The following is a 26,861-nucleotide window of genomic DNA, read 5'->3' as shown; positions in this document are numbered from 1 at the left end:
TGATTGGACTACAAAATCATTTGTGCAATACATCTGTTTTGTTCTCTCTGTGGTGTATACACAAACAAAGACTTGATTTTGAATTGAAAGGCATCGTTGCATTGCAGGTCCATTTCTATAAGAATTGATATTGTGATGCAAAGGAGCTCCTTTGCATTGTCTCTGGATTCCATGATATATGGTATAAAACAATGCTAAAAACTGATGCTTGGATCCTAGTGTTGACATTGTGCTGCTGAAGGTTTTCAAAAAGAGACTTAATGTAGAGCCTGGCTTAAAACCTGGAAATACATGAAGTATTGTAAAATATGGATAATAAAAATGGTCTATATCCATTTACATTTTCTTTCTTTGTTAGACTAGTGAGATAATACACAGTTGCATCCCTAAGGAGAGCAGACTAGATTCAACAGGATTCCTCTGCTTTGCAACACTGTAAAAACTCAGAAGCTAGTTGCCAGTTAGTTCAGAGGATTGAACTGAAGGCAGCATGTTACGGCACAGAGGAAAAGCCAAGCCAAAAATAACAAGGCAGCATTGAGATTCCTTAAGACCAGTAGTTAAAGTAAAAAGAAAACATCGGAGTCAGAGAGAAACAGAAATGGCAAATGAGAAAAGACAGGTTCCAGACTACAGGGTTTAAGTGATGCAGTCTGGGCAGGGATTGCAGGCCAGTAAATGAGAATACAGTTGTGACCACTCCTGACATTTGGTAACTCTCATTAAGAAAGCCACTTTCATATGAGAGAACCCACCTTTAAGCAGAGAGTAAAAGAGTTATAACTTGGAAAGGACTGAGACAGTGCTAACAGAAACCATTTTGCAGAAGCTGTTCCGTCTCTGAGCAGGAAACGCAAAGCCTGTCTAGCCACTAATACAGTGGCAGAGATCTAACCCAAGAAAGTACCAGGAGAAAAGAGACGTTTTAGCCAGGATAGTAGAGGGCAGGTTTTAAAAGAAAAGTTGCAGTGGAGGAGTTAGACTGCGACCACGCCACCCGCTAATAGGCACGCCAAAGTTCCATCTTGTTTTAAATATCTGTCCCCACACTTCTACTGAAAGAACTCTCAGACTTAAAATTAACTTGTTCCTCAACCAGTCATTGTCAGAATACATACTTTATATTATCTGAATCTAGTTCTGAATGCTCTGAGCCATGGACTTTGTGGTGTGTTTGTATAGTGCCTTAAAATGGGCAGTAATACACATTTCGGGTCCTCAGCTGTTGTAGAAGTAGAATTAATAAGTATTCTTACAAAGCTCCTCAAGGCAGGGTTCTTGTAACCTTACATGACTGTAAAGTACCAGGCATATTTCTGTCAGGTGTAACTTTCAGGTTGTCTTGCAGTCTAGTAAAATATCCTGTTATAACACAATATTTTCCTTGTTAATACTTTAAATGCCCCTCCCGTCTTTGACCAGCAATTGTGAAAAAGATTAAATGGTAATCTAGCCTTTGAAGTGGTGCCCACTCTTACTATTGATACTTACAGGAGTCTAAAAAAACAAAGTAGTTTTTTCCTCTCCTGTTGTTGTTCTAAGCTACAGTAGGAAATATTCCTGTTGTATATTCTCATTTCAAGGATGCATCTGCTGAGTACTTCCTTCATAGAATGTTATAAGCAAAAGCAGTGTGTATGGTTTATTTTGATATTCAGTAACTCCAATTATACAAACAGATGTCTAAATTAAGCTAATTATAGTTGAATGCCACAACGATTCAAAGGGCATGAGACGCTGTACTTCACAAATAGAATCTGAATTCTTCTAACTTTCAACAACCTCAAGAAAATACTGATGGTGTTTTTATGACTTAAGGAAAAGGTATACATGAAACTATACGTGACCTTTTACAGCTTTCTATGTACTTCTAGCCCCTTTGTTACCTGTAAATCTAGCCTTTCGTTTCATAACTATTGATTGCTTCAGTTATAGATTTATAAAAAAAAAAAAAGTTTATCCAGGGATCAAAAAATTACATTGGTTTGGTTCTTGCTATGTTAAGTCCAGAAACAGTGCCAAAATAGTATTGCGTTGTCTGAGGGACTAGTGACTGTTTTTAAGGTCTGTGGCTATAACTTAACGTATAGAAACTAGGAAAACGAGAAGTCTTGCCTTTCCAATGAAGTATAGCAATTACTTTCTCGTCTTGGTGATTCACAAGGTAACAGACTTGAAAATCATCCTGATTACAATGTTCCCTTTCCCCTCTTAGCTCTTGTCTGGTTTTTTGTGGCACCAAATGTACTTAAATATAAGGCCTTGTCTATACATCAGCCGCTACAGTGACACAGCTATAGCACTGCAGTGTAGACCCTTCCTACATCAGCTGAAGGGATTAATCCATCTCTCAAGAGGCGGCATCTACACTGCGGGGGTTAAGTCAGCCTAACTATGGTGCACAGGGACCTAGCAACATAGCTTGGTTGATCTAATTTTTAAGTATAGACTAGACCTTTGCGTGTCCACGTGGGCTGTTATATTGGGATAAATATAGTGGTTTAAATAACTTCCCGCATAAACAAGTCCTTAACTGTTAGTACATAGAATGGGTTTTAGCTCCATCTGAAACCTTGTAATCCCAGATTTGAAACTTTATTAAGCATTAACTTCTGTCCACAGGAGTATATATTGGCTGCTAAATTATGCTGTAATTGAAGTGGGAGTAAAAAACACAACACAACACTTGAGCATGTGCTAGTTTTAAATGTAAACTGAAAGGAAAGTTAACGTTTATTCCTATGTTGAGGTTCTTTCTTCTAGTGATGTCTGAGAGTATTTGAATCCCATGCCAGTGCTGACACCATAAGTAGTTCTTGTTTACACATCCAAGAAGAGTCCCAATCATAACAGTCCAGTTAATTGGAGAAAATATTTGACTTGTTTATCTGAAGTCCAGTATCTTTTCAAGTAGCTTAACTGGAAAATTGTATTTCCTCTTGGAAATAGAAACTGGAACGCCTTTCTCTTCCCTGCCTTCAATGGGACTCCACAGGGAAATAAGGTCCAGGTTGCAGATTCCTTCTCAGGATCAGTACCTGCGAGAGGGAACCACAGCATTGGTACACATGTTAACTTACGGAAATAGCAAAAATATTTTAATACAGGGAGGTACTCTAAGGTCAAATATTTCATAACCTGCCAGGGTTAGAAATATTTTGGTTGACAAATAGAAATGTTTTCAGGTCCAGTGCTCAGTGGGGCTGACAGGGAAGAGAGGACTTCAGTCCCTCGTTTCCTGTGTTTCTTCACTTTGAATAATTTCCAGTTACCGTATTGCTGATGGCTAATATCACAGACTGAAAGTGCAGGCGAGGTGTTACTCCAGTACTTGTGCTGTACTAGATCTAAACTGGTCAGCAAAAGATTGAAAAGAATGTCCTTTATGTGCCAGTGTTTTCCCCTGATAGCAGAAGTGGAAGGATGAGTACAAAGGAGAAGCTGCATGTGTGATATCTGTTTATAACAGATGGTTAGGCAGAGAAAGAGTAATGGTGAAGTTTCGTCTGGCTTCAATACTGCTTTTTGGATGAGCTAGCATAGATCGTTTTCTTTTAGTGGTATTCTTTGGATGATACCGGTAGTTCCATCTTTCTCTCTCATACACTCGCACACGTTTTTATTTCTGAAGAGCCAAAGCTGAGGAAGTATCTATTCCAACATCTGTGGAGACATTAGTACTGTGGTAGAATCAATTGTTTAACTTCTGAGAGAGGAAAAAATCTAAACTCCTCTATATGGTTCAGTGAGAAAATATAGCATTAATAGGACATTTATCAGCTAGTTGGGAATGCTGGAATCAAGTAAAATGTATTTTATTATGGCATTTGAAAGTACAGTAAAAGTTGTTTGATCAGGCATGTTGGAGGAAGGGGGGTGCCGGTAAGTAAAAGAATGCCGGTTAAGTAAGAGGGAGTGGGTGTGGGGCTGGGGGTTGGGGTGCGGGAGAGGGTGTGGAGCGTGGGCTCTGGAAGGGAGTTTGTGTGCGGGAGGGGGTTCAGGGCAGCAGGCTAGGGCGCCCGGAAGGGGGTACGGCGTGCTGGATCTAGGCAGGCGCTCACCTCTGGCAGCTCCCCGCAAGTGGCGACACGTCCCGGGCTCCAGCTGCTCCTAGGTGGAGGCGCAGCAGGCAGCTCTGCACGCTGCCTGCGCCCACAGGTGCCACCCCTGCAGCTCCCATTGGCCGCGGTTCCCAGGCACTGGGGGCGGAGGTGGGGGAGCAGCACACAGAGCTGCCTGCCATGCCTCCACCTAGGAACAGCTGGAGCCTGGGACAGGTCGCCGCTTGCAGGGAGCCGGCCGAGGTGAGTGGCCCCCAGATCCGGCACTCCTCACCCCCTCCCGCACCTAAACGCCCACCCAGAGCCCGCACTCCAACCCCCTGCCGTCCCCGCACCAACCCGTCTATAAACCAGCATTTCAATGAAGATCAGAAATGCCGGTTTATAGAGCTTTCCAGTTGATGAAGTGCTAGATAAAACAGCTTTTACTGTATTGAATTAGGGATTTCTCTGCAGCTAGAGGAGTATCTAACTGGGAATGTAAATGTAACTGCAGTTCAGGAAAATAAATTTATATTTCAAGGATATATGAAGAAGAGTTTAAATTGTGCCAACATTATACTGGGTATCAAGCGTCTAAGGAATGAAACTTAGTGATCTGTGAACATTTTGGTTAGGTCACCATGTGTTTTACATTTTCAGCCATGTTTTTATCTCTGCTGGAGGTTTTCTCATTTCAACTGTACTTTGACTGACATGGAGTCCTCCCTAAAGTTCCACAATACACAATGAGAAGGAAAAGATATAAAAATTGAAATGACATTTTTATTGTGTTTATTAGTACTTGGTGCACTAATTTCTATAATGCATGTAAGTGTTATATTTGTATATTTAAAAAGTAATGATTTTAAAATGTTATTGAATTATCTTTTGTGGTTATGTAAGCATATGGTATAATGATCGTTGTTCCATTGTCTTATTTTAACTTCTGCATCTCTTCCCTCCCTTCTGTTTCTGTGACTGCCTGTGTAGGTAAATTAGGAAGGCTTGTCTGCTGCTGAATAGGTTTTGAAGGTCCCATTTACACTAGAAAAATACTGTAGCTGTATTTAGTAGGTATATAGGGTAGATGTAACTGTAATGTATTACTAACATAAACTGTAGTTTAAATATGCTCAGGCATTTAAAATCCCATGTCTGCCAGTCCTGCTCAGGAATTCAACATGTTAGTAATATGATTGCAGTGTCATCCCTATTAAATACATCACATACTTTTCTAAGGTAAACGGAGCCAGTAAGTCTTAACTGAGTTTCGTGGAGGTAAGTCAGCTGGACATTGAGCTCCAAACATACTTTTAGTAAATATAGATAAAACTGCTGTGACCTTCGTCCAGTGCATTGTGGGTAAAATCAAGAGTACCTGGTAGCAAAAGTTCAGGTTATGTTATGGAAACCAAACACTGCTTCGCTTTTTCTTTTTTCAGGAAGTGAGACCTGACTTACAAAAGGATTATTGCTCTTCTTGTTGTTGTTGGTCAATCCATACATATAATGTTCTAATTAACCAATCATTAGTGATTCATTTGACCAGTTCTAATTTGAAATATGTAGAGAAAAACAATGTGTGAATACAGACGTTGTAAATCTGCTGCAGCCTTATTCTTGAGTTATTATTCATTCAGAACATGACCATCTTTTACTGCTTTCCTGAGGAAAGTAATTACAACTTTTTTTTTTTTTTTTTTTTTTTTGGTAAGGCAGTCAACCAATTTCAAGCATTGTTGTCAACTTGGCTGAATTCTCTTATGTTTTTTTCAGGCATTGGCAGGATTCCTGCTACATCACTAGGAAATTTAACAAATCACAGTTCTGAAGATTTACCTCTTCTTCCTGGCTGGTCAGTGGACTGGACTATTAGAGGAAGGAAATACTACATTGATCATAACACTAATACGACTCATTGGAGCCATCCACTGGAGCGTGAGGGGCTGCCTCCTGGATGGGAAAGAGTTGAGTCAGCAGAATTTGGAGTGTATTATGTAGATCACATCAATAAAAGAGCTCAATACAAGCATCCCTGTGCTCCCAGGTAAGCGATCAATGTTAGTTTTGTTGCAGACTATATTCTGATCCAATTTAGCGTAGGAAAATCGAGCTTTTCTGTTTTAGCACATCACTGATCTGTTATACATTCTTTTTATACATGAAACTTTACTGGTTTCTGTCCAAGTTGCTTTAATTGTAAAGGGAGATAACCTTAAGGCTTCTGTTTCCTGAGCTGTGTTAATTTTCATGTAAATTCAGAGCACAGAATATTGCTACCAACTAGTCAAGAACAATGCATCATTGTACTTTACTATTAATATTCGTTAAGATTGACAGAATACTTCAGGAGGAGAAAAATGTTACAGGTCGAAAGGAAGCTGTTAAATCTTACCTTCCAGCAGGCTGTCCTCACAAATAACCTGTAATAATAATCCTGATGAAGAGGCACTTTAAACATGGGCTAGTTCTGCTCTAAAATGAAAGTCCCTGTTTCATCTACACAGAATATAAATGTTGATAACTTTTTGTTAGTATACTCAACACGCTTGTCCCTGCTGTACTATTTTTCTTATTTCTCAATATGGAACAATAGATAACATTGTGGAATAGCTTGAACCAAATGTAACTAGAACACATTTGTTCTAAATCCAGTGAATTTTGGGTTGATCAGCTAAATGATACTTGCCTATTTTATCTGTTAAAATCGGTTTTTAATTTTTGGTCAGACCATGTTAGTAAAAAGGCAGTGGGGTAACAGGTGAAATGGTCCGATATGAGTTTGTACAATGTGATAAATGCAGCAGTGTTTACATTTGTGTTTAGAATAAAATAAAGACCATGGCACAATTATTAAAAATGACTGCAGAAAGTCTCCTTACTCCCAGTAAAGAGTATTTAAAATTAAATACTGGAGCATTTAAAATTAAATGCAACCTACCTGTATGCTGTGATGCCATCAGTCTGCATACATGACTCCTATTGTTGTAAGTGGCTGGATTGATCAGTAGTTTTTATTAAGATTTTAAAATTTTGGTCAAAATTAACGTTTCAATTATGCTAGTATATTTAATTTGCTGCTTTTGGAGGTTATTGAATTGATACATTTTAGATTTATATCTCTGTTCTTTGTACAGCGTTCCTCGTTATGATCAACCTCCACCAGTGACTTATCAACCACAGCAAGCTGAGAGAAGCCAGCCCCTTCTAGTGCCTGCAAATCCATACCACACTGCAGAGATTCCTGACTGGCTACAGGTCTATGCCAGGGCTCCTGTAAAGTGAGTAGCTTTTTTCATTCCTCTCAAAATGACTTACTTCTGTCTTTTTAAAAAAAAAAATGTATTTTTCTTTATAGCTGTATTTCAACAACTGGAAAAGAAAAATACCTTTTTTGCATTATGTAAATTAATTTGTTTCATTGCATAGGCACTATTATTGGCAGTAGAATTAAATGTAGAAAGTTATAGCAGATATTTTCAGTTATTCAGAACACAAGTGCAGCCATATGCAAAAGTTGTGGGGACCAGGTACAAGGATGCTTGAGACCAGTAACTGTATCGTTGGGACATCAACAGTATATTAAAGAAGATGGGGTTAGAATATGTCCCCTTCGTTCTTCTCCCAACCCCCCCCCAGTGTCTGATAGAGGTTTAACATCAGGCTTTCTGCAGCGAAATCAGAATTGGTGTCAGGATAACATATTTGGTCGGATGTGGAGAGACTTATTTCACAGTAAGCGGTTACTGATCTTTGGGTGTCACACTAGTGGTATTAAATCTAGTCTTGGGAGGTTTGTTTTGCCTTAGGTAGAGGATAAGTGCTGTGACAGTAATAGGCATAGGAAGGAGGCACGGTTGTGGATAAAACATGCGCCCAAGCAACAAACCCAGTTTAGTCTTGCGGCGTAGTGTATTTTAAATATAAACATACAGCGCTGGAGTAACATTGCAGGTCTGATGCAATCCACACTGGTATGGCTGCTGCTCTACCTTGTGCTGAGTGTGTGTAGTTTATGCAGCTCTTGTGAACCTCAGAAATCTCCGACTGCTGATCCTCAGGCGCCTGAGGGGAGGATTCTCTTTCCTCCACCCTCTGACAGACCAAATTTATCCATTAGGTCGGGCTGGACCCATAGGAATGACCTTCTACCAGCAGAGCAAGATGGGGAATTCAAGAAATATTGTGCCTATCTTTTGGGAGAGGGTCAGTTGCAGCTTGAAGAATCCAGTTCATTCCTTTCCCCACCAAATAGAACAGTTTTCTCTGTTCTGAGTTTGGGTTTTTAACTTTTATTTATTTGTAAATTAGCAGGAATTTCCTATACAGTTTTTCTCTAGGAAAAGAGTCTGTTTGTTTTTCCCTTTCCACTATAAGGAGCTGTCAAATGGAATTAAACCCCTGAAACTAAATACGAAGGGTCGGTCGAGACACCCATGGCTGGCCTGTGCTGGCTGACTCAGGCTCACAGGGCTCTGGTAGCAGGGCTGTTTAATTGCAGCATAGACTTCTGGGCTTGGGCTGCAGCGTGGACTCTAGGAACCTGTGAGGCGGGAGGGTCTTAGAGCCCAGGCTCCAGCCCATGCCCGGAAGTCCACTGTAATTAAACAGCCCCGCAGCTCAAGCCTTGTAAGTGTGGGCCAGCCATGAGTGATTAATTGTAGTGCAGACATTGCCAAAGGTTTGTTCATAACCAACATGTGCAACTCACTCCATGGGAGTGTGACTGTTGCCTCCTGGGTTTCCAGGGTCTCCAGAGGGCAAGGAAGCAATAGTCCTGTAGTTGTTTAATCACACAGGTATGTGAAATGGCATATAAGAACACTGGGCTGATGAGTTTCACAATTTTTAAAGGAAGATCCATCTGTGGAGAAAAATTTTGCCAAGTGCTCCTTACTGTTCACGTCAACATGTCGAATAATATGCTAGAGAGCCCAGAGTGTGTGACTTAGTCTTAATGTGTTTGAGTCCAAGAACACTGCAGTTCCTTATGCTGGCTTTAGGAAATATAATCACATTCAATCTTTTCTAGCCTATTAACTACTTTTTAATTTCATAAAGTGCTGGAAACGAACCTATACAAATTTCACAACAAAATTAAGAATTTTGCATTTAGACTGTTGACAACTACGTCCCTGCTCAAAAATCTTCATTACTAAATAAAATAGAAAAAATGTATAACTATATTTTTAGAAGAAATTATGCTATTTTAGGAGCTAAGAGTCTGTCCCATAAGAATACATTTTTTGACTCGATTCAGAGAAACAAATTAAATGTACTGACCCGACTCACCAGGGAGCAATAATACCACCACCAAGAAAAGCAATTGAGAACCTAGGGATTGTGGCTTTAATATTTTGCAATATGAAATCAATTTTTGGACAAATTAATAGAATTGTAGCAATGACTGCAGTTGCAGATTCATCGATTTTTGGATGATCTTCGGCGGCTTCCATGTGCAGGTTCTTTTTAAAGAAGCTTCTGGTAATATAATTTAATGGGTTTTATAGCTACATGTGGCTACTGGGCGTGCCAGGAGCCTGTAAAGATTTAAATTGGCATAAATTCCAATGATATTTTTATGCACCAAGGGTGTGTTCAGTTCCAGTAACCTGTTGGAAAGGATTGTTTCCTATGAGCACTCTTAGTTGCTGTCATTAACTGTGTTCTGTTAATTAGATGTTTGGAGTATCTAGTCAATGTCTACTTTCAAACTGTTTCAGTGTTAGGTGGGTTCTTGTCAGTGCACTTGTGGAAACCTGGGAATAGACAATCTCAGATTCGTGGGAATGTCTGTAAATCCTATATGATGAGACAAAATTAGAGCATGTTAAATTAGTTCAAAGAATTAAAATGTGGTTCACATAGTTGAGAAGAAATAATGAATTCATATATAAACACAATATCCAGTCAATTTTTGGTTTTTCCATCTTAGAGTAGATCTGATAGCAATATTAATAAGCACTTTATATGTTCAGAGCACTTCACAATCATTGAATCCTCATAAATACCTCTCTGAGGAAGACAATTGTGTATTATCCCCCAGGTTACAGATAGAGAAACTGAGAGAGAGAAAGCATAGACACCGCTGTATGTTTGTTCCGTCAAGCCCTAAACCAATAGAGGTATTTTTTGACAGTGGGGTAGAGAGATTCTAATATTATGTAGAATCTCTAGAATATGATTTACTAGATTTTAATTGACAAACTACTTGACAACTTTTCTTTAACAGGACCTTAAGTTTTAATGCCAGCTGCAATTCACAGTCCATCTGAGACTTGGAGCAATTGCTTTCTCTTTCTCAGTTTCACAGTTTAACAGTAGCTTAATCATCTGGAATGTTAAATCCAGTGTGAATGCAATAACAATGAGAGATTGGAGTCAAAACTTTTAATTCCATATGCCACCCACAATATCATGTAACAAATTAAATATTGATAAAGCAGATATCAGATTTTTTAAGTTAGCTCCCCTTGTTTAAAATTAAGTATTGCCAAGAAATTCAGGAAGTTTGCCTTGCTAAATGCCTGAGAGTCCTGAACTAGAATCTCCTCCTGCCACATACTAAAGGCCAGAAATACGTTTCAATGTATTTGCTATATGTGGTAGGTAGGGATCTTTTTCAGCATGTGGAATCTCACAAGGATCATCCTTGAAATGAAAAAGAATAGCCTAAATGGGTAGGAAGTGTCTTCCAAGCATCTGATCCAAATGACATTGGAATAACATTTTTCATCCACCTAAAGAGAAAAATCTTTTACGATATATGATTGTCTTCAGTTTATTAAAGGCTATTAAAATGTGCAAGAGAAACAAATTACACACTGATGGAGGTGGTTATGGGGAATCAAAAAGCCAGAGTTAAGAGGACAGAGCAAGATATCCTTTGCATATAGTCACCTTTTGAACTGGCCAACCATTTAGATTTTTTTAGGACAGTTGCATGCTTTTATTACATCAGCCAGTCTACGTGCAGTGGAGCTGATGGTGGTAAATTACTGTTGTTCAGATTGCTTCTGTAGATGTTTGAAGTGTTGTCAGATGCACTAAGAGCCTCTTACCCATTGCTTAAAAAGCCAGAAATAGAAGGCATTGTTTGGATGCTCAGTGTAATCAACTTATCTGGAAAACTGGGTGTACTTCAAGTAAACTCTCATTCCCATTCTTATTGGTGGCTCAATGACTCTTTAATCTGACCCCTGACCTTCTACCCAGCACTTCTGTTGGGAGCTGACATTTGAAGCCACAGCACCAAAAAACAATGAGCAGCCCTAACTTGCTGATTCATTTCTGGCAGGCTGCCAGAAGATGCACAATTATAGAAACCCACGATCCTCCTTTAAAAAATAAAATAAAAGCTGTGAAGTGACAGAACACCTCTGGACACAGCTTTACTGTGTGTGTGTGTTACATGCAGCTTTGTTCCCCACTGTTGCCAAGTAAATACAAAACAGTGTTTCCCCCATTAAGAGCCAAATTTAGCTGCCTGCTGCTAATCCTAAATGTTGTTCATTGATGAGTGTCTGACAACATTGGGCGAGGGATCATGGAGACCCTGCTCCACCTTCGCACCGTTCAACAGAGACAGAAAAGGGGAGCATTGCCTTATCTATAATTAGCACTGACTCGGGAGTAACCAGGTGCCTGTTAATAATAATAATAATAATAATTAATAATAAATAAAAATGCTGACTTGTTTGGCTTCAGCACATAAAGCTCTGGAAGTGGATAACTTGCCTTGTTGTTGTTTAATTACCATCGTGCTTAGGAGCCCTATCATACACTAGGGACCCCATAACGCTTTCCAAAAAATAAATTCCCCTAATCAGTGGTTAATAACTAAAGCTGGTTTTCTCATAGTGCATTGCTTTGGAAAATAATGGGTTTGGCAATGTAAATATGTCAAGTCATGGAATAAGATTAAATATAATGAAAAGTCCGGATCTGAGTTTAAACCCTTTATATTTCAAACTGGGTTTCTTTGGATGCCAGCTGCACCCCTGAGTCCTCCCACTTTGCAGTGCGCATGGAGCCCTTCTGGCCATCTGCCCTTTTTAATAATTATTAAAATATTAATGTTTTTATTTATAATTGTAGGCGGCAGTTTACTGCGATCTCCTTTCTTCTTCCGGGTCTCCTGCCTTGCAGCATCTTAAAGTAGACGCTGTATTACTTCCACTGCCTATATGCATCCATTTCCTCATCTAGTTTATTCAGACCTAGATGATTATCTCATTTTATTCATTTTTGTTTTACTGATCGCTATAGCAAGTCGGTGCACATTTACACTTGAGAGAATACAAAATTAAATGAGTTTTATGTGATTGCTGGGCAAGGAAGATTAGACATTCTAATGTCACTAGTAATTGTGCTAATAGGCTGTGTAAAATACAAAACAGTATAATATAAAGTACTACACTGCAATTAGAAAACAAGACTCAAACCGGATCTCTCTCAATTCTGGGAGTGGAAGTACAGAAAAATACATAGTTTAAAAAAAAAAAATTGTGCAACCTGTCCCAGTTACAAGGCTAGCTTCACCCTTCACCTCTCTCCAGTCTCTCAAGTGACAGGCTCTGCCCTTCACTGCTCTCAGGATGGAAACCTTGTCTCTGGGCTACAACACCCATGTTTACCAACCTTGTTTTCTCAGCACCTGCAAGAGACTCCCTTTTGGGAATAAAATACACTAGGTAAATACAGTGCCTCAGAACAGCTCCTTCAAAACAAAGTACTGTTTGTTTATGCATAGGAGAGAAATGGGTTAAACCAATAAAACACCTATACACACATTACTTACCTTAAGCTTAGCATTTCCCTCCAAGCTTAGGCAAGCCCAAATCAGCCCAGGCAGCCTTGCTTCTGGAGACCCGGGTTCCATCTGCTTCTCTACACTGCCTCTGTGTGTCTTTTTTTTTTTTTTTTTAAATCCAGGCGCAGGCCCTTTTGTTCTGTGTCCACAGACTGGCGCCCCCTCCTCTTGCCAAACTTGTCTGACACTAAGGGTTTGTCTACACTAGTACTTCGTCGGCAAATCTTTTGTCGTTCAGGGGTGTTAAAAAAAAAAACCTCAAACCTCGAATGGCAAAAATTTTACCGACGAAAAGCGCCGGTGTGAACAGCACTGTGTCAGCAGGAGCGCTCTCCTGTCAACAAAGCCGCTGCCGCTCGTGGGGGATGGAAGTGGTTTGTCCTGCCAACAAACAGCAGCTACACTGTGTGCCTTTTAGTGGCACAGCTGTAGCGGCACAGCCATGTTGCTAAAAGCCTCGTAGTGGAGCCATAGCCTTAGAGTGGAGATAGACTGTGAGGTTGTGCAGTCTATATGGTTTTATAAAAATATGGTAATGAGTGAATATAATGTAACTGGAATATGCTTCATGCAAAAGGTCTCTTGTAAGGTATCATTACAAAGCTTATAATCTACTGAGTGATCATCCTATTTGTATAAATGTACCACTCTTGTATCTGGGACTAGAAATATGAAACATAACTCTGAGGGCCTATTGTAATTATGCAAAGTGTGGGCCATTAATGGTGGTTTGGAATCTTAATGGCTCCCATCAACCAGGACAATTGACTGGGGCTCTGTTTGCAAGCAAACCTTCCTGTGAGTCAGGCTGGGAGGAATGAAGGCTTGGGGTCTTACAGTGACATGTGATCATGTCACATGAACTGGAATCCATCTTTAACCTGGTGCTTTTCCAGTGAGGGGGGGTGGAAACCCAGAGAGAGACAAAGGATTCCTGCCTTATGCAAAAGATATATAAAGGGGTGGAGGAGAACAAAGAAGGAGAGCCATTATGAAGAATCCCCTAGCTACCACCTGAGCTGGAGCAAGAGCTGTACTGGGGGAAAGAATTGTGCCCAGGCCTGGAAGGTGTCCAGTCTGAGGAAAAAACTTACTGAAGCATCTCTGAGGGTGAAATTATCTGTATTCAGTTTGCTTAGACATAGATTTGCGCATGTTATTTTATTTTGCTTGGTGACTTACTTTGTTCTGTCTGTTACTACTTGGAACCACGTAAATCCTACTTTCTATATTAAGTAAAAAGTGATTTTATTAATTAGTTAACTCAGAGTATGTATTAATACCTGGAGGAGCAAACAGCTGTGCATATCTCTCTATCAGTGTTATAGAGGGCGAACAATTTATGAGTTTACCCTGCATAAGCTTTATACAGGGTAAAACGGATTTATTTGGGTTTAGACCCCATTGGGAGTTGGGCATCTGAGTGTTAAAGACAGGAACACTTCGGTTAGCTGCTTTCAGGTAAACCTGCAGCTTTGGGGCAAGTAATTCAGACCCTGGGTCTGTGTTGGAGCAGACGGGAGTGTCTGGCTCAGCAAGACAGGGGGCTGGAGTCCTGAGCTGGCAGGGAAAACAGGAGCAGGGGTAGTCTTGGCACATCAGGTGGCAGCTCCCAGGGGGTTTCTGTGATCCAACCCATCACATAGACCATCAAACAGAATAGTCCAGTCCAGTCATTGTCTTGTAAGTATTGGTAGATGGCTGGTTATCTGAAGCCATTGTACTCCTTTGTTAGGTCATGTGAGTAACTCCTGCAAGAATTAACCTCCTTGGCACCTGTATGGCAGACTATGCCATAACAATCAAACAGATGTATATGTAATCTTCATAAAAATAATACAGATATCCCACGTTCTTCGCACAACCATTTCGCTGAGTTCTGTTGACTCCATGCTTTGGAGGAGGGACTTGAAATTTTGCTGGGGGTGGTTGGCCTTATTGTTAGTGATGTGCCTTTTCCTGCTCCAGTGAAAACATGTCTAAATCTGGCCACATTATAAGCCTTTGAACAACTGAAATTTGCACATGCTCAATAGACACTTCCTGGAATTTGGCAGCTAAATTCTCCATGGATTCCATCTGCACTGAGGATGCTGCAGGGTCTGAGCAGGATTCCCCGCATTTACTGCTTCAGGCTGCAGCAGGCCACCACACTGCAAAGAAAAAACAGCCCAAGGTGCTGAGTCTCCGAGCCTCGGTCAGTTGACTTGCGCTTGTGGGGCTCGGGCTGCAGGGCTACAGATAGTAGTGTACGTGTTCGGGTTCGGGCTGGAGCTCAGGCTCTGTGACCCTCCCTGGGTCTCAGCCCAAACCTGAACATCTACACTTCTATTTTTAGTCCCACAGCCCAAGTCCTGTGAGCCCAAGTCAATTGACTCCGGTTCTGAGACTCTGCGCCACGGGTTTTTCTTGGCTGTGTAGAAGTGCCCTGTGGCACCAAACACCAAAACAGAGATCTGGGAGAATCTCTCTCATGAGTTCTCAATGCTTCCTCTGTTAGCACCCAGCCAGCGTGGCAGAGGAAGCTACCCGAATTGAAGGCAGATGGGACAAGAGCAAGACCTTTGCAGGGGGTGGAGGAACGATATTAGGACGAAGAATGTGGAAGGGGGGCTGGGACGAAGAGCCTTGGGGCCAAAAGTGGGTGGGAAAAGGGACTGTCTGGGTCAGGAGGCTGGGACTGAAAGCTCTGCAGGTAGAGGAGACTAAAATGAGGTGCTGGGATGGAGTGTGGTTAAGGGGAATCTGGGGCTGGCTGGGCAGGAGAGTGGGGCCTGGATGGGGGACTGGGATAAGGAACCCCTGGAGGGGTTCTGAGACTGGGAGCCAAGGTTGTGGGCGTGGAGGAGACTGGGCCTTTGAGAGTTTGTCTCTACTGCAATTAGACATCCGCAGCTGGCCCATGCTGGCTGATGTGGGCTTGGGCTAACGGACTGTTTAATTGTGGTGTAGCCATTCAGGATAATGCTGCACCTGAGCTCTGGGACCTTCCGCCCTCGCAGGATCCTGGAACCTGGGCTCCAGCCCGAGCCCAGATGTCTGCACCACAGTTAAACAGACTCTTAACCCAAGCGCTGAGAGCCTGAGTCAGCTGCTGGTTTTTAATTGCAATGGGACATACCCTGACGGGGGGACTTGGATGAGGAGTCCGGGACAAGAAGCTATGAGTAAGTAAGGAGGCGGGAGGGAGGATAAGGACAGGGATAGGTTGGAGAGGACAAGGGCAGAAGAGGTCAGTCTTGGGGTGGAACAGGCAGAAGGATCGGTGACCACTAGAACGCACTGCCCTCCAGGGCCTGGAATGGAAACCACGATTCCTGAGTCTCATCAGTCCTCTGCTGTCAGCAAATATCCGAACCCCCCACTGGCAGAGTTGGCATGTGGGTGTCAATATGATGCCAATCATTTTTTTTTTGTTTTGTTTTTAAACCTATAAATTACGTACAAAAAAATACATTGAAAACATTAACATTGCAATTCAAGCACTGTAAAGTCAGGAAGTGCTAGATTAAGGTTGCCTGTGCAACCTAATTCAGCCCGGTTGTGTGTATGAATTATGGTAGTCTTTAATTACGTGATCACATACTTTTTTCCACAGGACCCTGCCTTATTCAGTGCAGCGGATGGACCAATGCGCTGCAGATGAATTAGGGTTGTGTAATGAAAGAGGTGGTTGTCTGTAGGACCCCAGCCTTATCTGTTTCAGAAGTTGGAAGGTGTGGAGTGAAAAAGGCAGGGGATTGCGGGAAGAGAAATACGGTCTCGTGGTTAAGGCAGTTGGATACTGTCCTGGAGAAGAATTTTGTCCCTGCGTTTGCCACAGAATTCCTCTATGATGCTGGTCAAGTCACCAAACTTTTCATAGGTGGTCACTAATTGTGTGTTCCTCATTCTCTGCATGCCCAGCTCGAGAACCCAGGGTCTTGATTTGCAGGTGTGCCGAGCACTCAGAGCAGCAGCTGAAGTCAATGAGAGCTGTGCTTTGAACATACAAAGTTTTGTATAGTGCGATGTGCTCAGGAAAATGGGGTCTTAGGCATTTCAAATCAGGCACCCAAAATTAGTAGACATTTGACCTTGATCTCTCTCTCTGCCTCAGTTCCTCATCTGTAAGGTGAGGATCCCCCTCATTGCACAAGGGTGTTGTGAAAATAAATTCACTTCTGTGAAGCCGTCACATACTAGAGTTGTGAGCCATAGAAGCACTGAGGAGGAAATGAGTCATTCTGTATTGAGAGCAGGGTTTGAATAGCGTGTGGTCAATAGAGCCTAGGGCCACACATTGAACAAGGAAGTAAAATTGGACTCTGGACTAGTTATCCAGTTCCTTCCAGGACTAAACAATGCTAGTTCTGAGCCTGGAAAATTACTTGCAGGAGAACTGGCATAGTCTTGATTCATCACAAGACTAGTTTGGCAGTATTTACATGAAATGAAACATTCAGGAGACTTCCATTAAATTCAGCTGGGTTAGTGAAAGGTGGGAGGAGTGAATACATATGCTGGATTATAGGGGGGTTGAATGTACCTAATGTTGGCAGCTTGGAATATGCTAAAAAGCCTAAGAGAGTCTGTGATGATCACAGGAAAGTTAGATGTTTATGTATTCCCAAAAAGCGATGAAAATCGTGACGTTTAAACAGTAATACAGAATTGCTACATGCAAAGGATAAACTTAGGAGCACTGTCTGTAACTGAGCCTTGACATCTTTATCTAGCAATATGCTGCTTTGTAATGGAAGTGATTACCTATAAAACCATAAGTGATAGAGAATGAGCTTTCTAAATGTATGATGTCAAGTATCAGAGGGGTAGCCGTGTTAGTCTGAATCTGTAAAAAGCAACAGAGGGTCCTGTGGCACCTTTAAGACTAACAGAAGTATTGGAGCATAAGCTTTCGTGGGTGAATGCCCACTTCATCAGACTCCACAGGACCCTCTGTTGCTTTTTCTAAATGTAATCAGCTAAAAACCTACTAAATAATAAACTTCAGGTATTCATTCTTAGTAGCCAGTGACATTCAAAAACCACTCCACTATATGCTTCTCCTTCCAGCCTCTCGATGGATGTTGCCTCTCCACCTTGCTTGAGGGTTTTATCTTAATATGCCTCGCCCTCAGTCTTGCTGGGTGACAAATCTGACACATTTAACAAAGGCTGTTGAGCTCTAGTCTTTTGGGGTTTTATTTCATCTGTCTGTAGTTTTACAAACTTTCACATTATGCATCTTGCTTTTATTCTTTATCTTGTTCCCACATCAAGGGAAACATATTGCCAAGACAAAGACCCCTTCTTTGCTTCCTTTCTTGACTCCGCCCCATTTTATGAGTCCCCTACTTCAGGGACACTCCGCTATGAATGGTAGTTGTTGGTTTTTTTAGGACTGTGAAGCAATTAAAAAAAATTAATTGTGATTAATCGTGCTGTTAAACAATAAGAGTACCATTTATTTAATTATTTTTGGATGTTTTCTACATTTTCAAATATATTGATTTCAATTACAACACAGAATACGAAGTGTATGTTGCTCACTTTATATTTATTTTTATTACAAATATTTGCACTGTAAAAAACAAAAGAAATAGTATTTTTCAATTCACCTGATACAAGTACAGTAGTTGAACTTACAGATGTAGAATTACGTACAAAGCATAACTGCATTCAAAAACAAAACAATGTAAAACTTTAGACCCTACAAATCCACTCAGTCCTATTTCTTGTTCGGCCAATCACTCAGACAAACAAGTTTGTTTACATTTGCGGGAGATAATGCTGCCCACTTCTTGTTCACAATGGCACCTGAAAGTGAGAACAGGCGTTCGCATGGCACTGTTGTAGCCGGTGTCACAAGATATTTACATGCCAGATGCGCTAAAGATTCATATGTGTCTTCATGCTTCAGCCACCATTCCAGGGGACATGTGTCCATGCTGATGATGGGTTCTACTCGATAACAATCCAAAGCAGTACGACCGATGCATGTTCATTTTCATTATCTGAGTCAGATGCCACCAGCAGAAGGTTGATTTTCTTTTTTGCTGGTTCGGGTTCTGTAGTTTCCACATCAGAGTGTTGCTCTTTTAAGACTTCTGAAAGCATGCTCCACACCTCGTCCCTCTCAGATTTTGAAAGGCACTTCAGATTCTTAAACCTTGGGTCCAGTGCTGTAGCTATCTTTAGAAATCTCACATTGATACCTCATTTGACAAAACACAAAGCTGCTATGACAGTGTTCTTAAAACGAACATGTGCTGAATCATCATCTGAGACCTAATATATGGCAGAATGTGGGTAAAACAGAGCCGGAGACATACAGTTCTCCCCCAAGGAGTTATTCACAAATTTAATTAGTGCATTCTTTTTTTTTTAACAAGCATCATCAGCATGGAAGCATGTCCTCTGGAATGGTGGCCGAGGCATGAAGGGGCATACGAATGTTTAGTATATCTGGCATGTAAAACCTTGCAATTCTGGCTACAAAAGTGTCATGTGAATGCCTGTTCTCACTTTCTGATGACATTGTAATTGAGAAGAGAGCAGCATTATCTCCCGTAAATGTAAACACACTTGTTTGTCTTAGTGATTGGCTGAACAAAAAGTAGGACTGAGTGGACTTGTAAGCTCTTAAGTTTCACATTGTTTTGTTTTTGAGTGAAGTTACGTAACAAAAAAAAATCTACATTTGTAAGTTGCACTAACACGATAAAGAGATTGCACTGAAGTACTTGTATGAGGTGAACTGAAAAATACTATTTCTTTTATCATTTTTACAGTGCAAGTATTTGTAATAAAAATTAAAGTAAGCACTGTACACTTTGTAGTCTGTATGTTAATTTAAATTAATATATTTGAAAATGTAGAAAAACATCCAAAATATTTAATAAATTTCAATTGGTATTCTGTTTAACATGCAATTAAAACTGCGATTAATCGCGATTCATTTTTTCGAGTTAAATCGCGAGTTAACTGGTAATCAACAGCCTTAGTTTTTTCTTTTCTTCGCTTTCTTTTGTTTTGCGTGCTTCCCTGTTTTTGTATGGACGACATTTTAGCTTTCCCAGCAGTTATTCCTAACCTGTTTGTCACTGGGCAATCTCCCACCCCCCACTGTACAATCATCTATACATACTTTCATGATAAGGATATAAATGAAGGGAGGAAGATTTGACATCTCAGAAGATCGTAGCACAAGGAGTAGTAACAGAAGGAAGGAAAACTAAATAGTCAGGGAAATATTCAACAATAATTGCAGCTAAGTAGTGGACTTGGACTATACTGGTTGATACAATACAGGTTAGCTCAGACAGTGAAGGCATGTAGTATGCAGTCCTGCAAAACCCAGAAGGTCTCATTAGTTGACCCATGGTGCCATATTTTGCCTTGTTCGTTTATGCAATTGTAACCATTCTAATAAACGGACAATAAAACAGTTCAGTGATCGATAGTGCTGACTTGCTTTAAGGATACATTTGGGCAACCTTCATTTTGCTTCATTTGCTTGATTATGTGGAAATGTGAAACTGAGCTATAGGTCGAATGTTCCAATAGGAGAGGACTCTAAAGACGTTCCATTACAAAATGGAGGGGTCGCTTTTTGAACTCTATTGGCTGTACTGTAAGTGTAGCAGGTAGAATAGAGCTATGGATTAGCCAAGAGCCGTACAGTATCCTCCTTCACCCGCTGTAATCGTTAGGGTAAGGACGCTTTAGGAGCAGACCGATACTGTGGGTGAAGAAGGGGCTTTGCAAAGCCTGTGGAATTCAGCTCTCAAGGAGGCAGGCATTTGGGAGTACTGGGTTAATCAGCTAACAGACTTATTCTTTCAAAAGCAACAGAGGGTCCTGTGGCACCTTTAAGACTAACAGAAGTATTGGGAGCATAAGCTTTCGTGGGTAAGAACCTCACTTCTTCAGATGCTGCATCTGAAGAAGTGAGGTTCTTACCCACGAAAGCTTATGCTCCCAATACTTCTGTTAGTCTTAAAGGTGCCACAGGACCCTCTGTTGCTTTTTACAGATTCAGACTAACACGGCTACCCCTCTGATACTTATTCTTTCAAGTTACTCTGTTGACCTCCCAAGCTGTCCACAGTGGGAGGGGAGGCGGGGGTGTTTCCTCCCTCTTCCCCCCAATATATACACAAAATTCAAACCACTCTTACTTAGGGGGATTTCTTGTGGGGTTTTATTACATTTTTTTTTAATGTCTCCAGAATGTATTCACTACATTTGGTTAATAGCAGTTGCTTGCTAGTGTCTTAAATAATTTTATATTTGTTCTTACAAAATGATTTGGTATTTTTACATTAATATATATCGACAGTATGATTGAGTGATTCCTCTGTGTAGCTTTATGGGATACCTCTTCCCTTAAGAAACAAATTACTGTAGAGATTAACCAGACTCATTTTAATTGTGGAAGTGTGCGGCTATCAGAAATAGGTTCATCAGTATCAACTACTAAAAATGTCATCCGTGGCTTCACAATTACAAAATGATATGCATAATGTCTTACGTATGTGTTTTCTTATAATAACATGTAAATATGCATCTCTTACATTTATATCTCAAAACAGATATGATCACATTCTGAAGTGGGAACTCTTCCAACTAGCTGATCTAGATACATACCAGGGAATGTTGAAGCTACTCTTCATGAAAGAACTAGAACGAATTGTTAAACTGTATGAAGCATACAGGCAAGCCCTTCTCACAGAGCTGGAGAACCGCAAGCTAAGGCAGAAGTGGTATGCACAACAACACGGCAAGAATTTTTAAGCTAACAGTTTTTTTAAAATGGAATTTCATGAGGACACTAAGAGCTTTAAAAGATTTTTATTTTTTTTTAAACCATGAACAAGTGCTTTGGTTTAAAAGGCAGCTTATTTTTGTTGATGTTGCACCTTTGTCATTAATTATCCTCTTGAATGTTTTTCTACATATATAAGGTATTGTTTATAGAATGAAAAACATGTTTGTTATTCTTTTTCTGTACAAAAAAGTTAGTTGTTTATTCTGAGAACCAGTGTGGAGGAAAAAACACTTAATTCTGGTATCTCCTTTTAGCAGACAGCTGTATTAAGAAGCTGTCTCTATATTTTTACATGGTGATAAATGCAATTATAAGGAATGTCCTGGATGCAAAACAATGTTTTTAAAATCCAAATTAATAAGTTTATTTCCCTTCAGATGCCCTGTGTGTCTCTGGGGAGAGTCTGTTCTTTGTGCAACATCTACGCTAAGATGTTTACTGCTTTAATGTACAGAAACACTGACACTGTTACTTTACAGTAACACTCAGTAATATTACTAAATAGTGCAGAAGCATAGATTTTTTTTCCCCCCAATCGGAACAAAATGCTTCATTGATGAAGTATGAGGTGCCTTATATTTTTTACTATGCTATATGCATCGTATCACTTTAGATTTGCCAGCAATCTGCACAGAACTTTGTCATGGGGCAAGATAACCTGCAGCCTCTTCAAGACTAAGGGCCGGTCTGCAGTTCAAAGACACCTCTACCTCGATATAACGCTGTCCTCAGGAGCCAAAAAATCTTACCGCGTTCTAGGTGAAACCGCGTTATATCGAACTTGCTTTGATCCACCGGAGTACGCAGCCCCGCCCCCCCCGGAGCGCTGCTTTACCGCAGTATATCCGAATTCGTGTTATATCGGGTCGCGTTATATCGGGGTAGAGGTGTATAGGTCAACCTAGCTGCATTGCTCAGGTGTGAAAAATTCATACCCCCGAGAGACACCTAAGCTGACCTAAGCCCCGGTGTAGACAGCACTAGATCAACAGAAGCATTCCTCCCTCGATCTAGCTACTGCATCTCTGGGGGGTGGATTACCTACACCGATGGGAGAATCCCCTCCATTGCTGTCGTAAGTGTGTGTGCTACAGCTGTGTTGCTGGAGCATTTCCAGAATGGACATACCCTGCGACCTGCAAGCTGCTCCACATGCGTGTTGAGCTAACTGCAGTTGGAAAGCAATAGAATTATCTAACTGACTTAGCAGCCATAAATCTCCATGATAAAATCAGGGATGCATTTTTTGCAAAAATGTTGTCTTATAACGAGGTTTTCTTTACACATGAAGTTTTTAACCTGCACAGCTACCCCTTCCAGTATCATACTTTGGTTCATTAGATGTTTATGGCTCCTTTTTTTAATGCAATAAATATTGTTGCAAATAAGAGAACACATTTCCTGTAAATCCCATCAATTCAATAAATTTCAATGTTTTGCTTTAAATAAGAAAAGCGTGAATATCATTGATTTACTGAGATTAAAATTTGAACAAAATGTAGTAAAAATATTTTTTGCCTTTTTAAAAGATCAGAGAAAATTGCTTCCAATGAGATCCTCCTAACCATGAAAATCCTTTGATCAGAGCACAAAGACATCTAGAATAACTGGATTCTGGGAAGATTTTATCTTTAACTCAGGAACTAAACTCAGTCTGTGGATTGGGAAAATTTACATTTTAATTATCCGTGAGGCAGGTCTACAGAAATAGATAGTACGCCATCCTTGATACATGGCAGATCTCCCACTGCTAACAGGAGCCTTGTACAAAGCTCCTGGGCACAATAAAGTTGTTGTTGCATTCAGCATTAGTCAGTGGGAAGCAATACTCTCTGCGGTTTGAGTGTGCAGTACCCAACTTGTGCAAGCCACGTGCAGTAATTGGGCTCTTCTGGTGCGTATTTGCACTTGAATTTTAAAATCTGCTGTTTAAAGCTTTTAAGCCTAATAGCAGCCTCCTGCTGAGATGAAATGGATGTGGTTTGTATCTCTGAGCATGGTTGCAAACGCAGGGAAAGAACGCTCCAATGGCTTTGCATCCGTTCACATGGGGAAGGTTTTCTTCACAGCCATAGGAGCAGGAAACTTTATTGAAAGGTAAAGCTTACATTCGGCCCAGTCTGAATCTGTCGTGCGGGCCAGATAAATGCCTCCCTCGGCTGTGCCAGGCCTGCGGGCTGGATGCTTGACACCATTGCTGTAGCTGATTAAGGCTGCAGGCTTGTCACGGATACTGTGATTTCCCAGTCCCTCTGTGAGTTCCTGCAGGAAGGCTGTAGGTGGGCGCCTCGCCGGCCCACTGAGGAGGGAAGCCTGGGGGGATTGTTGAGAGGGAGCCTGCTCGTCACTCACCTGGCAGCAGCAACTCCTATCCCATGGATCTCTCTCAACCCCCAGACCAAATGGTTTCGAGCCCCCCCCTCTTCCTGGTCCCAGCTCCCTCCACCCTGACCCCACTGCTGAACCACCTCCCCCCCTTCCCCCCCCCGCAGTCTGGCTGGTCTGGGAGGAAGCGTCAGGAGAAACCGGGACCATTTCCTTCTGCCCTCGCCCTGGAGAGACCTGGACCAGCTGGGACCTCTCCCCCTCCTGGTGGCAGCAGAACCAGGAGGTCGAGTGGCTCTGCTGTGGAAATATTTGAAGAGCTGATGTTTCCCCCACCCCCACAATATCTCATGGGACCTGGCTATGTTTCCGCGGGGGTGACGGAGGCGAGAGCAGAACCCAGAGAGGGGCTGGAGCAGTTGCCTGGGCGCATGAGATTGAACTAGCCATTGGGAAGCAGGTAGGAAACACCTGGCGGAGACACCCAGGGGAGGGACAGGACTCTGAGCACATGTGCCAGACAGTGGGGTGGGGGACAGGTCAATCAGTAGTGAGATGGGATAAATATGATTAGGTATCTAAGTAAGGAGGGCTGAAATCCAAGGCCTACAGGCTGAGGCCTGTAAGAACTTAGATTAATTTTAGATCCCAAAATGCTCTAGAAGCACTTTTTTTTTCGTAACGTGTCCCTTAACCACAGGATACAGGTTGTGTCCATGCTAATGAGAATAAAAGGAACTATACACAATTTATGAAAAACAGGGTACACCAATATTCTTGGGGGACACAATACAAATAAGGAAAAAGAGGGTTGATACTTTCAGGCACATGTGCAGGGTATGAGGTATAGTCAGAATCACATTATAAAAAGAGGCTGCCCAGATTGGGAAAAGTGAGCTCCCTACAGGAAAACTCCAGCAGGAACCATCCCTCTACTGATGATCAAATCATGAGACCCATCAGACCCTAAGACTATCTAGGAGGATGTAACTACGGATATATGTAGGATTTATCTCTGCTTGGCTATTCATAACTTTATTGATAACTTCAATAAAATTGATAAAAGATATTAGACCTTGTTCTTGTGATGTCGGTTACTTTCCTTGGTCTTCATGTGTTCCTAGAAGCTTTAGATCGGAAACAAGTGGCAGAGGTCAAACTGGTGAGCTGGAGAGTATAGCCACCAGTGCCAAACCCACAGTGGTGTAATACAACAGCACTAAATGCTACACCACCCTGAGCCCCCGAGTCTGCACCAGTGATCAGTGGGATGTGATTTAAGTGAAGCGCTCTGTGTAGACCAGGGGTGGGGAACCTACTTAATTAAGCCCGCTGCTTAATTGAATCCGGCCCGTGGCAAGTCTCCACGACAGGCCTAGGCTCCAGGGTGGGGCCAGAAATGAGAGGTTCGGGGTGCAGGAAAGGAAGCTGGGGTTGTCAGGCCGTTAAAAGTCCGGTCGGATCCGTGCAGCTCCCCAAAGTGGCGGGCATGTCCCTATGGCCCCAGGGCGCAGGGGCAATCAGGGAATCTCCATGTGCTTCCCCCGTCTCCAGCGCCAGTTCCGCAGCTGCCATTGGCCAGGAACCACAGCCAATGGGAGCTGTGAGGACTGCACACCGGGCAGAGCTGCCTGGCCACACCACCGCCTAGGGGCTGGATGTGCTGGCCGCTTCCAGGAGCAGCGCAAAGCCAGGCCAGGAAGGGAGCCTCCCTTAGCCCCAGCCTGAGGTAAGTGCCGCCCAACCAGAGCCTGTACCCCAAACCCCCTGCCCTAGGTTGGAACCCCCTCCTGCACCCTAACTCCCAGGCACCACACCCCAAGCCCCTCATCCCTAGCCAGAGCCCTCACCCCCTCCTGCACCCTGAACCCCTCATTTCTGGCCCCACCCTGGAGCCTAGGGCCTGGCCCTGAGCCTCCGCACCCACCCTGCAGGGCTGGTGTGGCCTGTGACTGATTTTTTCTGTGGGTCAATGGCCCCTGATAGAAAAAATGTTCCCTGTCCCTGGTGTAGACCCTCTTGGCATGAACTAAAAGGTACCTAGTTTGCCAGCTGTCTGCATGTGACAGAGCACAACACTTTAGAGCACTCTATAGAGCAGTGGTTTGCCCCCGGGGGGCTGTGAGCAGGTTTCAGGGGATGCACCAAAATAAACCAGAGAGGGACCAGCCTTAGATTTGCAGAAAGCCGAAGCCTGAGCCCCACCACCCGGGCCTGAAGCCGAAGCCTGAGAACTTAGCTTCGCGGGGTCCCCTGTGGCATGGGGCCCTGGGCAATTGCAATCTGTGCTACCCCCTAACGCCAGTGGCTTTTAATCTACTGGATAGGCAGAAAACCAGTTGTGGTGGCAGAGGTGGGCCATGGAATTTTTATAGCCTGTTCGGGGGGTCTCAGAAAGAAAAGGGTTGAGGACCCCAGCTATAGAGCACTGACCATGGCTTGGGCGGTGAATCCTGCACCCCAAACCCCACAGGAAACCTCCATTGCTTTGCCTTCTCTGAGACCTTGACCATGCAGTCTGTGCATGTGCCACAGGTGGTGGAAAGGGATCTATATATAAATGTTTGTGCTTGCCTGCTTTGCTGAGACGGTGTTCCCACACGCTCACCATTCAAGAGCTGCCACTCGCAGAGGGCGCTGCTGCGGGTGGTGCCCCTTCGGTGGGGCAAGGAGGAGAAGGTTGCTGGCCTATTGGACCCCACTCCGTGAACTTGGACCCTGGGTGGGTCACACAAAAAAGACAACCTGTAGTTGGTGGGTTGCCTTAGTGAAAAGTCGGGGACCCACTGTAATTGGGTGCATTGAATTTGACTGCTTAAAAAGGTATTTTTCATAGTTTTGTGACTTACGCGGCAAATTAATGTTACAT

General features: G+C 42.2%; 1 protein-coding gene across 1 annotated transcript in view; it reads left to right on the top strand.

Moving 5' to 3' along the window:
- SAV1 (salvador family WW domain containing protein 1) overlaps positions 1-23,107 on the top strand; it is a 35,062-nt gene extending 11,955 nt beyond the window's left edge. Inside the window, exons 3-5 of the mRNA XM_065402928.1 lie at positions 5,820-6,090; positions 7,181-7,324; positions 21,432-23,107. Of these exons, the coding sequence (XP_065259000.1) occupies positions 5,820-6,090; positions 7,181-7,324; positions 21,432-21,633 (617 nt within the window). The 3' untranslated portion in view covers positions 21,634-23,107. The remainder of the gene's footprint in view (positions 1-5,819; positions 6,091-7,180; positions 7,325-21,431) is intronic.
- The last annotated feature ends 3,754 nt before the right edge of the window (positions 23,108-26,861 follow it).

The sequence above is a fragment of the Emys orbicularis genome, chromosome 4 (assembly GCF_028017835.1).
Source record: "Emys orbicularis isolate rEmyOrb1 chromosome 4, rEmyOrb1.hap1, whole genome shotgun sequence".
In the NCBI taxonomy this organism is placed as follows: Eukaryota; Metazoa; Chordata; order Testudines; family Emydidae; genus Emys; species Emys orbicularis.
This window is presented reverse-complemented; position numbering and strand designations above follow the sequence as displayed.